Source organism: Scylla paramamosain, chromosome 11 (assembly GCF_035594125.1).
Source record: "Scylla paramamosain isolate STU-SP2022 chromosome 11, ASM3559412v1, whole genome shotgun sequence".
NCBI classification, from domain to species: domain Eukaryota; kingdom Metazoa; phylum Arthropoda; class Malacostraca; order Decapoda; family Portunidae; genus Scylla; species Scylla paramamosain.
Window position 1 is genome coordinate 20,635,570 of NC_087161.1, and position 12,953 is coordinate 20,648,522.

The 12,953-nt window shown below is 35.4% G+C and overlaps 2 protein-coding genes across 13 annotated transcripts in view; both read right to left on the reverse strand.

The window, feature by feature from the left end:
• The window catches only part of LOC135105048 (carnosine N-methyltransferase-like), a 56,177-nt gene extending 53,159 nt beyond the window's left edge, over positions 1 to 3,018 (reverse strand). For 3 of the 9 annotated variants that reach the window (XM_064012965.1, XM_064012961.1, XM_064012959.1), the window contains exons 1-2: positions 2,760 to 3,015; positions 874 to 1,047 (exon numbers count right to left, since the gene is read on the reverse strand). In XM_064012965.1, coding sequence (XP_063869035.1) covers positions 874 to 941 — 68 coding nt within the window. In that variant the 5' untranslated portion in view covers positions 942 to 1,047; positions 2,760 to 3,015. Of the gene's footprint in view, positions 1 to 873; positions 1,048 to 1,254; positions 2,371 to 2,411; positions 2,628 to 2,759 lie in introns of those variants that run through there. The other 6 variants (XM_064012966.1, XM_064012962.1, XR_010270680.1 and 3 more) reach the window with 5 other exon arrangements.
• A 3,344-nt stretch (positions 3,019 to 6,362) lies between these two features.
• LOC135105046 (tRNA (34-2'-O)-methyltransferase regulator WDR6-like) overlaps positions 6,363 to 12,953 on the reverse strand; it is a 35,553-nt gene continuing 28,962 nt past the window's right edge. For all 4 annotated transcript variants that reach the window (XM_064012954.1, XM_064012953.1, XM_064012952.1 and 1 more), the window contains exons 11-14: positions 12,188 to 12,759; positions 10,483 to 10,639; positions 9,676 to 9,955; positions 6,363 to 7,761 (exon numbers count right to left, since the gene is read on the reverse strand). In XM_064012954.1, coding sequence (XP_063869024.1) covers positions 7,433 to 7,761; positions 9,676 to 9,955; positions 10,483 to 10,639; positions 12,188 to 12,759 — 1,338 coding nt within the window. In that variant the 3' untranslated portion in view covers positions 6,363 to 7,432. The remainder of the gene's footprint in view (positions 7,762 to 9,675; positions 9,956 to 10,482; positions 10,640 to 12,187; positions 12,760 to 12,953) is intronic.

A 12,953-nucleotide genomic window follows, 5' to 3' on the forward strand; every position in this document is an offset into this window, starting at 1 on the left:
GCCTCCATACTCACAGTAGAATTGCTTGCTGCCACCATTAACCCCCCTTGCTCAGTTACCCTATTCTCAGACTCCCACACTGCCCTCCAACTCATTCGGCATCACACCCCTAGGACACACCACTCCCTCTGCTTTACAATACACACCCTCCAATCCCAACTGACCACCTCAGGTATCAACATCCACCTTCAGTGAGTCCCCTTCCACATTGTTGTGGGGAACACTGTGGCTGACAGTGGCAAATGAGACCCACTCCCATTCCTCTCCCACTGAACTTACTATAGACCAGACAGACTTACTGACCAACCTATGGAAAAACTGCAACTTACTCTGGGAAAGACACCTAATATGCAACTTACAGTGCACAACACTTGGACACATCAGCCAGGACACACAACACTACTGGTGGACCCACTCCCTCAGCCATGCTCTAAACACTGTAGTCACCAGACTCAGAATAGGAAATAGCTACCTCAGTGTCCACATGCACAGGCTGGGGCTGACAGACATTCCTCACTGCCCCTGGTGCTCCACACAGGCAGACATTCCAGAACACCTGTTGCTACACTGCCCTCACCACCACTCCCACCTCACTGCTCTCTTCCACTCTCTGGCATCACTCCACACCCACAGGCCATCACTAACATACCTCCTGGGTGGTTCCCAAGACCTTGGCTTGGCCTTCTAGACACTCAAGCACACCAGGGTCTTAGCACTGGTGAAGTTAGGCTTTGAGTTAATGGTTCACTGAATATCAAAGATTTTCAGGAACTGTAAAATGAAGAAGTGACTTACAGTTAAACTTTTAAGAAGCAATTAAGTAGCTATACTTTTCTAATTTATTTGCGGATCCAAATGAGTGTGACAACCTACCTATATGCCTTGAAGGCACGTACAATCCTGATAAAGTGTTCCCTCTCTTGGGTGTCCACATCATCCATGATCTTCCTCCCAGGTCTCCCAGAGACTAGAGATAAGTCTTGCTTCCAACAGGTTCTCTTCCAGAAGCACAGTAGTTCAGGCCTTCAGAAGTTCAAAAACCACAAGCTGGAAGAAATAAAAAAAAGTCTGCTATAGAATAAAAGGGAAAAAACAAAACTCCAATATATATACATCCAATATATCAAAGTACCACAAAAGAGACAACAAAACTATAAATAACAGCATGTTAGAAATTGCATTATATTTGATCAAAACAACAGTATCAGCAAAAAGTTTTATTTAAAAATCTTTAAGGGAAGATCATCAATCTACCGCTTCCCCCCTTCTATGAAGTCTTCTAGGGAAGACGCTTCCCGTCCAAGATATTCACAGATGCTCTCCTCTTTTTCTCCTTGTGAGAGGGTGCTCCTTATTGTGTTGGTACTCATGCAAATCACACAGACATTGAAAACTAGAGAATTAATGCATTTTACATATATTGAAAAGATAAAAAATATTCTGATTCATATTTATAAAAACAATGTGTGATACAATTAACAGGTGAGCTGAAGGATAATGTAGACCCCATTCCTGTGACTGGTTGGAGAGGGAGGGCTAGGGACCCCGGACTGGCTGGTGATAGCTCTGAGATAAGTGAGATTGCTTTGTGCTACTTTAACACAGTGAAAAGTAATATTTCCTGCAAGGTATGATTTTTCATATGATGCCTAAAAAGACTTATCTGATCCTATAACTGATTACTAATACAATAGCATGGACAATGTAATGAAGCATAAAACAAGCGAGGGATTAGCAAAGAGGTGGTGCTGGGCTGCTCTTCATGAAGAAGTGCCACTAGTTCATTCTTCTGCCACTCGTCCTCCTCATGTATTGCTCAAGGAATCTCCTTGTGACTGATAATAAATGATGAGTAGTTTCCAGGCATTAAGGGGAAAGAGGTTATTTGATAATGAGGGTGTTGAATTTTTAATAATTGATTGTGAGGCCTTAGTTAAGTCAGTTTTATCATGATACTGGTATCTTTGAGGTATAGAGCTCCTATCATTTTAACCAGAAACAGAGGCAGATGATAGCAGATTATTATGAAGGTGACAACATTCATTAAACACAATTACTTTTAGACATCTTGTATTATAAAATGCACCAATAAAAAAATAAATAAACATGGATCTCTTTCACACATAAGGAAACAGAAACTTGCACTTTGTTACAAAATCACCAACAATGAGATTGACACTTAAGCACATACAAACCATGAACAATCAATGCACTCACAAGAAACACAACCAGACATAATGAACATACATACCATACTAATACAGGCACACACATGCACTCCTACTTTTCATCAACCAAATTCGACATACTCGTATGTGTGATATGCACCATCACTATCAAATGCATAACAGAAATCCCGCATCAAGTTGCTATAACGTGTGCCACCACGCACATTCTGCAAAACAACTTACCTTGCTTCGTCGTCGGCAAGCCAAAGGCCAAAAAGTGAGGTCAGTGGGATAAAGATGTGAGGTCAAGGAGTTAAAGGTGCAGGGTCAAAGGTTAAAGGTGGCCAACCTCCACATCGCGTCAAACACTTAAAGAGGCTAGGTGATACTACTCACTAATGCCACCAGCACCAACCTTCACACGCGTTTGGTCACTCGCAAAGGAAGGATGAGATACTCTTATAAAAGAAACTATAATAATAATAATAATAATAATAATAATAATAATAATAATAATAATAAATGAATAAATAAAGACCCGTAAGCAGCATGATAACAAGACTGAGGACTCACATGATCAGAATTTCTCACCTTTACTTTAATTACGAGGCAGAGCAAGACGAGAGTATGGAGGCAATATTGAGTGATGAAAGTATGCTTGGCAGTGAATGTGGTGAGCAGCCCAGTATGAAGAGGTAAGGGTGGCGAGGCGCGCACCGCACACACACGCACACACACACATGCACAAACACGCAGACCAGCTGATCAGTCCACACCTTCCCGCTAGTGCTGCACCGCTCCCGCTCTTTGGCCAGCGATGCTTGCAGCGGGGCAGTGTACACTTTGTAACGGGCCTTCAATATTTTTCTTCTTGTAATAATAGTGGACTGTGCTTACAATATATCACTTTATTGCGCTAGGTAATTAATTGTAATGTATCCATCATCTATTTTTCTTACCCTCTGGATATTTTCTTCCATTTGTTTCATTAATTTAACCAATAAGCAAGAAATGCAAGTAATGCACAAAGGGGGAAAATTATTTAGAGGTACTTATATTTACACAAAGAAAAATCTTATCATAGATGTACGTACATAATGATGCGTGATCGCTAAACTTCACATCCAGGGAAATGTCATGCACTAACGCTAAATGCAAGTGAAGAAGAGGCTCAGAGATTAACTTTGTAAAAAGACCTCAAAGAAATGCCTTCAACTTTCATTTGTAACCATAAAATGCGATTGTTAAGGTTAAATAAATAGATTAATATATTTTATTATGGGCAGGTTTGTAAAGTGAAAACAAAAGAAAACGAGTATATCTGAGGAACAACTATAACATACATGTATTCCAAAATTCCTAGTTTAACCAAATTCTCTCTCTCTCTCTCTCTCTCTCTCTCTCTCTCTCTCTCTCTCTTATATTTCTTAGTCTGTGGGTTGAAGGGGCCTACTGAGTTCCTGTCCCACCCCGATTTCTTTACCAAATTTATATTCTTTTGAAGATCATTGTTGATGTTTCCTTAACCACGTTGCCTATTGCCTCTACTTTCAGTACGTAATCCCCTATGTCCAGAAATAATGCAGCACCAGGTACAGTCATATGGATTTTTCCATCACATTACACATTGAATGGATTGATGAAAGTTCATATAACTTCCATGATCTTTGTGATTGCTCCCAATCTTTTTTACCTGGGATGGTCAAGCATCTTGAAGAAGGTTTATCTATTATTTCCTGATTTTTCACGTCTCTTTCCAGCATCTATAACAATGTTCTCAAACTGTGTGCCAGAACTATCCCCCAAGTGCGCCATGTACTTTACATCCATAAGTATACACTATACTGACATAGAGTTGATGCACCATCAAAATCCAAGATATATCATTAGTGAGCCACTAAGCAATAAAGTTTGAGAACCACTGGTCTATAAGCTTCATACAGTGAATTCTTGACATTTCAGCATCCTTCCTTCTTGCCCATGCATGGAATTTGGCATGTCACGTTACAGCTTCTTCAGTTGGCTTATCCAATGCACAATGATTTCCCAACACAATTGGGCAACATTGATTTCCCCCAATTTCAGTGCTTTACTTGCACTTGGATGAGCATCTTCAGCATTTGCAAGGAACAGTGAAAACATTTTATAACATAGTTTGAACAATAAAAAACTGAAGAACAGGTCTGCCATCTTTAAGAGACACACCCCATGTAAGGAAAAGTTGTTTTCAGTGTCTGTAAAAGAGAAAATATAAGCCACACATGATCTACTTATAAGACCCAGAACTGAGCTGTCTTGCCTTAAAAAGAATGTTGACTTGGTAACGATGTCACCTCCAGGATTTGTCTTTGGGAACACATCAAGCTGCAGACAAATAATGATGGCTCATGCTATCATATGAAAGTGATGACAGTAGTGAGAGGGAGGAGTGCAGTGATTGCATCATGCTTCTATACTGCATAATCTTTTTACATCCCTAAATTTTTAAAAGGCACTTTTGAGTTCAAGGCAACGTATTGAGTTTTATATAAACTTACTTAATATATATTATTTACATGTATTTACATTTATACAGTCATGTACTACTTCCAACAGTTATCCACAATATTCTTTGCACATCAATCAAAGTTAAATAATACTAATTAATTTCTCTTCACATACTTAACAATTATCAACAACAAATTTCTGTTCTTCACATAATTAAACATTCAATAACAAACACATCCTATACATATCTGATTCCCCTCTTTTAATATATGACCTTAACATTTTATTCTTGACTGCATTACAACTGTTGGGTTTTACTTACAAGTACATACTGTAACAGGTGCCTTGCCCATCTTGACCCTCTCTGGTCTGACAGCTATGACTAGCTTCTCTCTCTCTCTCTCTCTCTCTCTCTCTCTCTCTCTCTCTCTCTCTCTCTGTCTCCTGTCTATTCCTGTCTCCTAAACCACATAATATATTCCATGGTGCTAAATTGACTTTTGGTCCCAACAAGGCTTTCACTGCAATGAGATTAATTTTCCAGTAACTTTGGTAAATCATGTCTTCATCCAGACAGGAACAAGGAAGTGGAGTTTTGACATGTGCTGTGGCTGCTGTCTCGCATACACTAGTCCTTAATAGTCTCTCATATATGTGCCCTAAGTGGCTTGGGGCTTCCACTTTCCTTGTCTAATAATTTTGTGATAGCCTCTTTTGGCAATCTGCTGCTGGCTCTGTTATCTGTTTATCTTGTAATGGCTCACCAGACCTTGTTAGATTCCTTGTTGGTTACGTCCTGTCTATCATCTATCAGGCTGTGATAGCTTATTGTGATCTTGGTACCTATTGTTTTGTTTCTCTTCTTCCTCTCTCATTTAGTCTTTCTACCTTCATATTGCCTCCTTCATTTTTTTTCTTTCTTCCATTCTTGTCTCATATTCTCCCTTCTTTTGTGTTTCATCTCTTCTCAGTGTTTTTTTGGGTTATGAAAAATATGTCTTATGATGTAAATATTCTACTGGATATCATGTTTCTGAGATTATTTGACAAAAATTCTGCATCATTTCTAAAAACTTACATGTACTGTATAGGGAATTTTTTTTATCTGATTTTTAAGTTGGGACAAATTTAACTTCATGACATTCTTTAACATTGCCTATTTCTTTAAAATGATAAGCCAAGTAAGTATAAATATAAATTTTAAAATGTATTCAATCCAAAATATGAAATTCCCCATGTTTCCAAAGTGCTGAGTAATGATCAAATACCTGCTTCTAGATTTGTGGGACAGTTTAAATTTTTGACTAAACATATATATTTTGTATATCAGTTGGAAGAACTTATGAAGGCCTATATTTTGGAAGGTGGACCATAGTTTTAGCTCCAAAAATTCTAAGTTATAACCATTTTAATTACATGAACCTCAAAATTGAATAATTAAATGTTCATGTGATGTATTGCAAAATAACATCTTGTAACCACTAGCGAGTTCCAGTTTATCAAATGTTAACATGTATATTTTAAAGATATAAGTATGTACCTAACTATGCATAAGAAAATATAGGTTTGGCCAAGTGGTGTGGGAGGCATAGCTCAAAGACGTCTCTTCCAGAACCACTCTCAAGAACAGGTATAGCATTGCTCTGCTTCTCTCTTCTCATATAAATAAATATATAAATATATGGATATATAAATCAAAATAAAAAATCTTAGATATCTTTTGATGCATCTACCAAAAGAAATATATATTCTGACAGAATACATCAATATACTGATACCTCTGTTATCATACTGGAGTAACAGGCTACCCATAGCAATGTGTAAAGCATATTTTTTACATACATACCAATGATTTTTTCAACAATGTAACCATTGCATACATAACTGTATCTCTGAGAGGAAACTTTTTGCTAACATTTGATTAAGGAAAGTTGATAAAAGCTACAAGCCAAGCCAACTACATTTTTAAGTACTAATTTGAAACAGTGGACTATGCATAAGAAGGCACCTTGTTTACCAACTGTCAGCCATGAACCTTTCCATGAATAGTGCACTAAAATTTTCATCTGTCAACAGCCTCTCATTGATATATGGTGGAAAACTGTGAAAGAGTAGAAAATTATAAAATTGATAGTATAATTATTTCATCCAAGCAAATTAATAAAGAACAAAAAAGAAAGGAAACTGTAAAATGCATAAGAAGAGTAAATGCAATTTGATTAAGTTTAGTATATTTGGTGAGAGATAAAGATATGAAAAAATAAGAAATAAATAAAGTCTATTGAGATGAAGGAACTAGAAGGTAACATATCTGGATAAGTTCTGATAAAAGTTATGGTGGAAGAGGTTGTGTAGAATATGTGATTGTCATGTCTACAATGAGTGTATGCATAAAAATGGGTAGGAATATTTCCTAACCTATTACTATTTTAATGAAGGGTGCCTTTTGTCTGTGTATTTCCTAGTTAGTATGGAGACAAGAAAGAAAAAGTTAAAATAAAATTTTTTTAAATAAGAAATGAGCAAGAAAATCCTACAAACTTAATGAATAAGTAGAATTAAAGAAAGGAAATAAACTGTTTGAGAAGAAGGATATAAATTCTAAATAATGAATTGAGAGTGAATGTTTAGTGAATATATGCACTGAGAGAGGATAGTTTTTCATAAACATATGTTTAAAGGAAGAATTATTCACAAATAAAACAGAACATGGCTTGTTGGGCATAAAGACACACACTCCCTGAGTATAAATATAAAAAATATAACATATGAAAACATCATAAGCTTGTAATGGATACATCAAAAACTTGTAGTCCCATACCATAGACAAAAACTCTTTTATCTATCCTATGACTCTTGTGCCCCACATTTTCAGTCTCATCCACATCAGAGACAATAAGTCCCTTCACATCAGGTACTCCTGTGAAGCGACAACCCACAGGCATCAAAAGTTGGTGTTCCTCCGCAGCTCTGTCTTCTCTTATGGCATTGCAGAATTTTATAGGATCTTCCCAAAGCACTCCATCTTTCTTATTAAAGTTCCAAACTATTAGGCGTTGATCTATGGAAGCACTAATCAGATAGTTTTCGGAAAGCCAACCAAGTCCTGCAAGTGTAGAAATAGCTGTTTAATTATGCATATAAATTATTCTTATAAGTATTAGTATCCTGGTTTTGTCTCTGATTAAAGTTGCTTATTCTGTCTCTAAAGTTGCTTATTCTGTCTCTGAAATTGTTAGTACAACCTGCTCTGCGATATGGGTTACTTATGTGAAGTGGATGAACATGAGTCAACAAAGTGGCCAGCAGATCAGACATATACCAACTTTTTTAAAAATGAGTTGCACCTTACAAACTTACACCTTACCCCTCAAAATTTAAAATTAAAATGAGTTTTTAAAAATCTGCTTCAAAATCCTTATGTGCCAAGGAGATGAGAAATGTCCCCAGGTACTCTTCTGGTTTAACCTGTACAGTGTTGTGCTTTGTCAAAGCTATAAAGGGGTCTTGTCTGATTGCATTTTTTTTTTTTTTGTATGTTTTTTATTTACCCCATAAAATGAGAAAAAAAAAAACAAATCATTTGATATATATATATATATATATATATATATATATATATATATATATATATATATATATATATATATATATATATATATATATATATATCATTCCCATGGCATGAATAGAAGTGTGGCTACCATGCAATTTTCATTCTAGGATTTTTTTTCCTTCTCAGAGGTCACAATATCAGACTAGGAATGTGGAATTATATATATATATATATATATATATATATATATATATATATATATATATATATATATATATATATATATATATATATATATATATATATATTTCAAAGCTTTTATTCTCACCTTTACATACACTTTTCACAATAATACAATAGTAATAAATAAGTACTTATTTACATTACAAATACCTATAAATAAACAAGAATTGTACATTCAAGAAAATGGTTGAATGTGCACTTGGCAACACCTCACATCTCAAAGGCCATGGCTACTACACCCACAGTTCTCAAAGGACTTTCAGTTTTCTTTTTTGATTACTCTGGTCTCATTTCCTATTTCTTATGCCTTACTGATTATAGATTTGAGAAGTAATTTCTTAGGAGAAAGTAACTTACTTTTCTATGTGATGATTTTTGGGAAACACTTCAGCCCACCTGTGTAGCCAACTCCGCAATATTTGTAACCAAAATCTTTATCCCTCTCTAATACCATAGCTTTCAATTTCATCTCATTGCTTTGAAATTTCATGCATCTTGACACAGGCATAAAAAAAACAAAATAATCCCCAAATATGTCTCAGTACCCATGGAAGTATTCAGTCTATAATAACTCTGAGCCCAAAAGCTAGTTATGTATATGAAAACTTTCACTCCTGACTTGTCAAAATATTCTCTTTTACTGTTAGTGACAAGTCTTATATATGCAAATAAAACGGAAGGCCATAATGTGGCTCAAAAATTAAATTGTACATATACATACTAAACACTTTCCTAAGAGGCACGTACATATACATACTAAACACTGTACAGGTTAAATCTGAATTGTCTTGACAGTTTCCTCAAATTACTTCTACATTAATTTCTGCAACATTCATGGCCTTAAATCTAACATTCATTTTGTTTGCATTTGTTCATTTTGTTTGTATTTATGGAACATCACCTCTCCTCTACTAATCCTAATCTCCTTTTCCTCACTGGTCTCAGAGACTGTAAGTGTCTGAGACCACTTACAGTAACCCCTTCTCTGTTCCCTGCTACTTTCTCTACCCTCACTTTGAATCCAAAGCTGGATGTTGCATTTACAAGTGCAACGACTTAACTTACTGTTATGCCCACACTCCGGATTAGTAATGGTTGACCTGTAGTGAGGAAGTTATATTATGAGCTTGATTCAATTCTGCAGGTACAAAAATGTAGGTAAAATACGCACGCACGCACACACACACACACACACACACACACACACACACACACACATACCTGACACCTGAGAAGCATGTCCAACCACACTGCACTGATGAATGACTGTCACTTGAGCACCTTCCACCACCACCACCTTCCACACACTGATTGTGTTGTCATCACCACCTGTGGCCATGATGATGCAGCTTGGGTCATCTGCATTGTAATGGAAGGCTATGGCATTGATCCCAGACTGGTGGGCAGCCACAAGAGTAAGTTCTTGTGGTTGTGGTGGCTGGTGAGGCTGGTGACTGAGATCTTCTGATGCAGTAAGTGAGAGACTCCAGTCTACTACAGCCTAAGGGAAGAATATTTCAGTGTGCATAATGAAGAACTGAATTACTTTTATCACATGAATGCATGGGTGAGAGTCATAAGCCATAATATACTTCCATATACTAGTAATGCTTTTTAGACATAGATGAATATTCTCATATAAACTATATGACCTTTAGCTTCAATAATCAAAATTTTATGACTTAAATTTGAATGGTAATAAACAAACAAATGTAACCTGAGTCAACCAACAACATGGGTAACACCTTTAGTCATATCACCTTATGTCTCTTTCCACAAGCCAAGGTGTCTAAGGAGGCATGGACATTAAATCATGGCAGTGCAATATATATATATACGAGTATATATATATATATATATATATATATATATATATATATATATATATATATATATATATATATATATATATATATATATATATATATATATATATATATATATATATATATATATATATATATATATATATATATATATATATATATATATGAGAGTAAAGAGATTAACAGTGTATGCATTAAATACCTGCAAGTCCCAGAAAGTAACATGACCACTAGTGGAACATGTCACCAGGATAGTCCCTGTCACAACCTTGAGCTGAGCCACACTCAGCACACAGCTGCCACACTCCACAGCACATGGTTCCCACAGCTTTTCACACTCACGTAAGAAGAGGAAGATTCTGCAAAAAACATGCATCTATTAGAAGGGAATGAAATCATAATTTGCATAATTTTCACTTAATAAGCTTTCTACTAAATTCATTTTTATCATTATTTCTCCAAGTAACTAATCACTTGAAAAAAAAAAAAAAAAAAAAAAAAAAAAAAACAAGAAACCAGTATGCTCAGTATGCCTACACAACCATGGCAGTTCTATTATAAGTTAGCATACCTTTGTTGTAACCTATCAACTCTATCCATAAATACATATGTCTAACATTCCTTGAAATCTTTGTTTTATACATTCAACAATATATATATATATATATATATATATATATATATATATATATATATATATATATATATATATATATATATATATATATATGGGTTTGAGTATATTATTTTGCGCTCAGTTACAAGTACAATTATATTACAGTATCACAAATCCAAATACAAGCACTCCATTTTATACATGAATTTGAGTCCAAATATGAGTACTTTGTGCTGTACTCAAGTCCAAGTACAAGTATATTTTTTATTGATGCCCCTATTTTTTTTTTATTTATTATTATATATATATATATATATATATATATATATATATATATATATATATATATATATATATATATATATATATATATATATATATATATATATATATATATATATATATATATATATATATATATATATATATATTATTTCTTTTATTTATTTATTTATTTTTTTTCATTAGCATACTGTGCATGTGTGTGATACCTGTGTGTAAGGACAAATATTTCACCCCATAATCATCTGAATGAACAAGGAGGAGCAGATCTCTCTCTCTCTCTCTCTCTCTCTCTCTCTCTCTCTCTCTCTCTCTCTCTCTCTCTCTCTCTCTCTCTCTCATATTCCCATAAAATTTGGTGATTTAATACTATAACATGTCATTCCATTACCAGCACAGCACTCCAAGGTTAACTGATTTTTTCATTAGACAGATATTAGAGACTGCTGTCCTACATATAGGTAGCTGACCTATATACAAAGTACATATACCATAAAATACTAATTTTCTGGCCAGAAATCAGGGGTCGACCTATTACTCAAAGGAATATGGAAAGGCACTTAATTTCAAGTCTGCTTATCAAGTCATCATTCACAACCTGCCACAATAGTGCCACACATACTCGTATATCTTACCATGCTCACTGCAGAATGTTTCAGTATTTCAACACCATCTTTTAAGAAGTTTCAATAATATAAATTTCTGAACTTTTCACAAATATGTGAGGAAGCTTCAGTTCCTCACTGTTATTATAAAAATTAAATAACTCTAAGGACAAAAATAATATTTGGATTTGCATTGATGTTTATCAATATCCTTTTTTGTCCGTTTATTTCTTTTTAGTTAGCTTATTTTTTTCCTTATGCCATGCTTAATGGATTTATCCATTCAACTTCTAGCTCCTTCTTTATGCCAATACTCTGATTGCCTACCTCATTCTCTGTCCAAGTAATCCTACTTTGAATCATATTTTACACCTATAATTACTCAAATATCATGTATTTCTGACCTCAAAAATCCATCAGAGGAAGCCAGTGCCACCAGAGCCTGTGATGAGGAGACCCAGAATGCAGTGGCACCCATATAGCGAGTTTCTGGATCCAAAGTTAGGTGCTGTTTTTTCCAGTTCCTATGACAACCGGTGCGCAGCATGTGGGACCCAACTTCCCGAAGGATCACACTCTGTGGCTGCAACTTGGAGGAGTCACCCTCCATGCAGACATCATGTCCTGATGGAAGTACACACACATCACAGCAACACAAGTCACAAGCTGAATAACTAGCCAGGTCAGAAAATTCACTTACACTACACTCCCACACCTTCAACTCAGCACGGCCTCCTGCAGAAACTAGCCACACAGTATCATTATCACTCATAGTGACATGTGTCTCCTCTATTAGACACAGGGCCCTCACACCAGAGAGGTGGCTGCGCACCACACCAAAGCTCTGCCGCTGCCCTTGCTGTTGCAAGGCATGAAGGCGCAAGGTGGTGTCCTCTCCTGCTGTCAATAATACTGTCTCTCTTCTGTGTTGAAATGGTAACCTTAGTTCCATGGTTTCTTGGGTGTGGAGCGCAGGCTATCAAAGAGAAGAGCTGGAATGAGAATTCCTACAAGAAAGTATATTGGGCTTTCTTGAAACAATAAACATGAGATTTAGGTTTGCCCCTGAATTTTATTATATAATTTCATTATAGTTATGTTTATTTACAGATTTTTAAGACCATTTACATAACCATCTACAATAGATACCTTTTCCTAATACACCCCAAA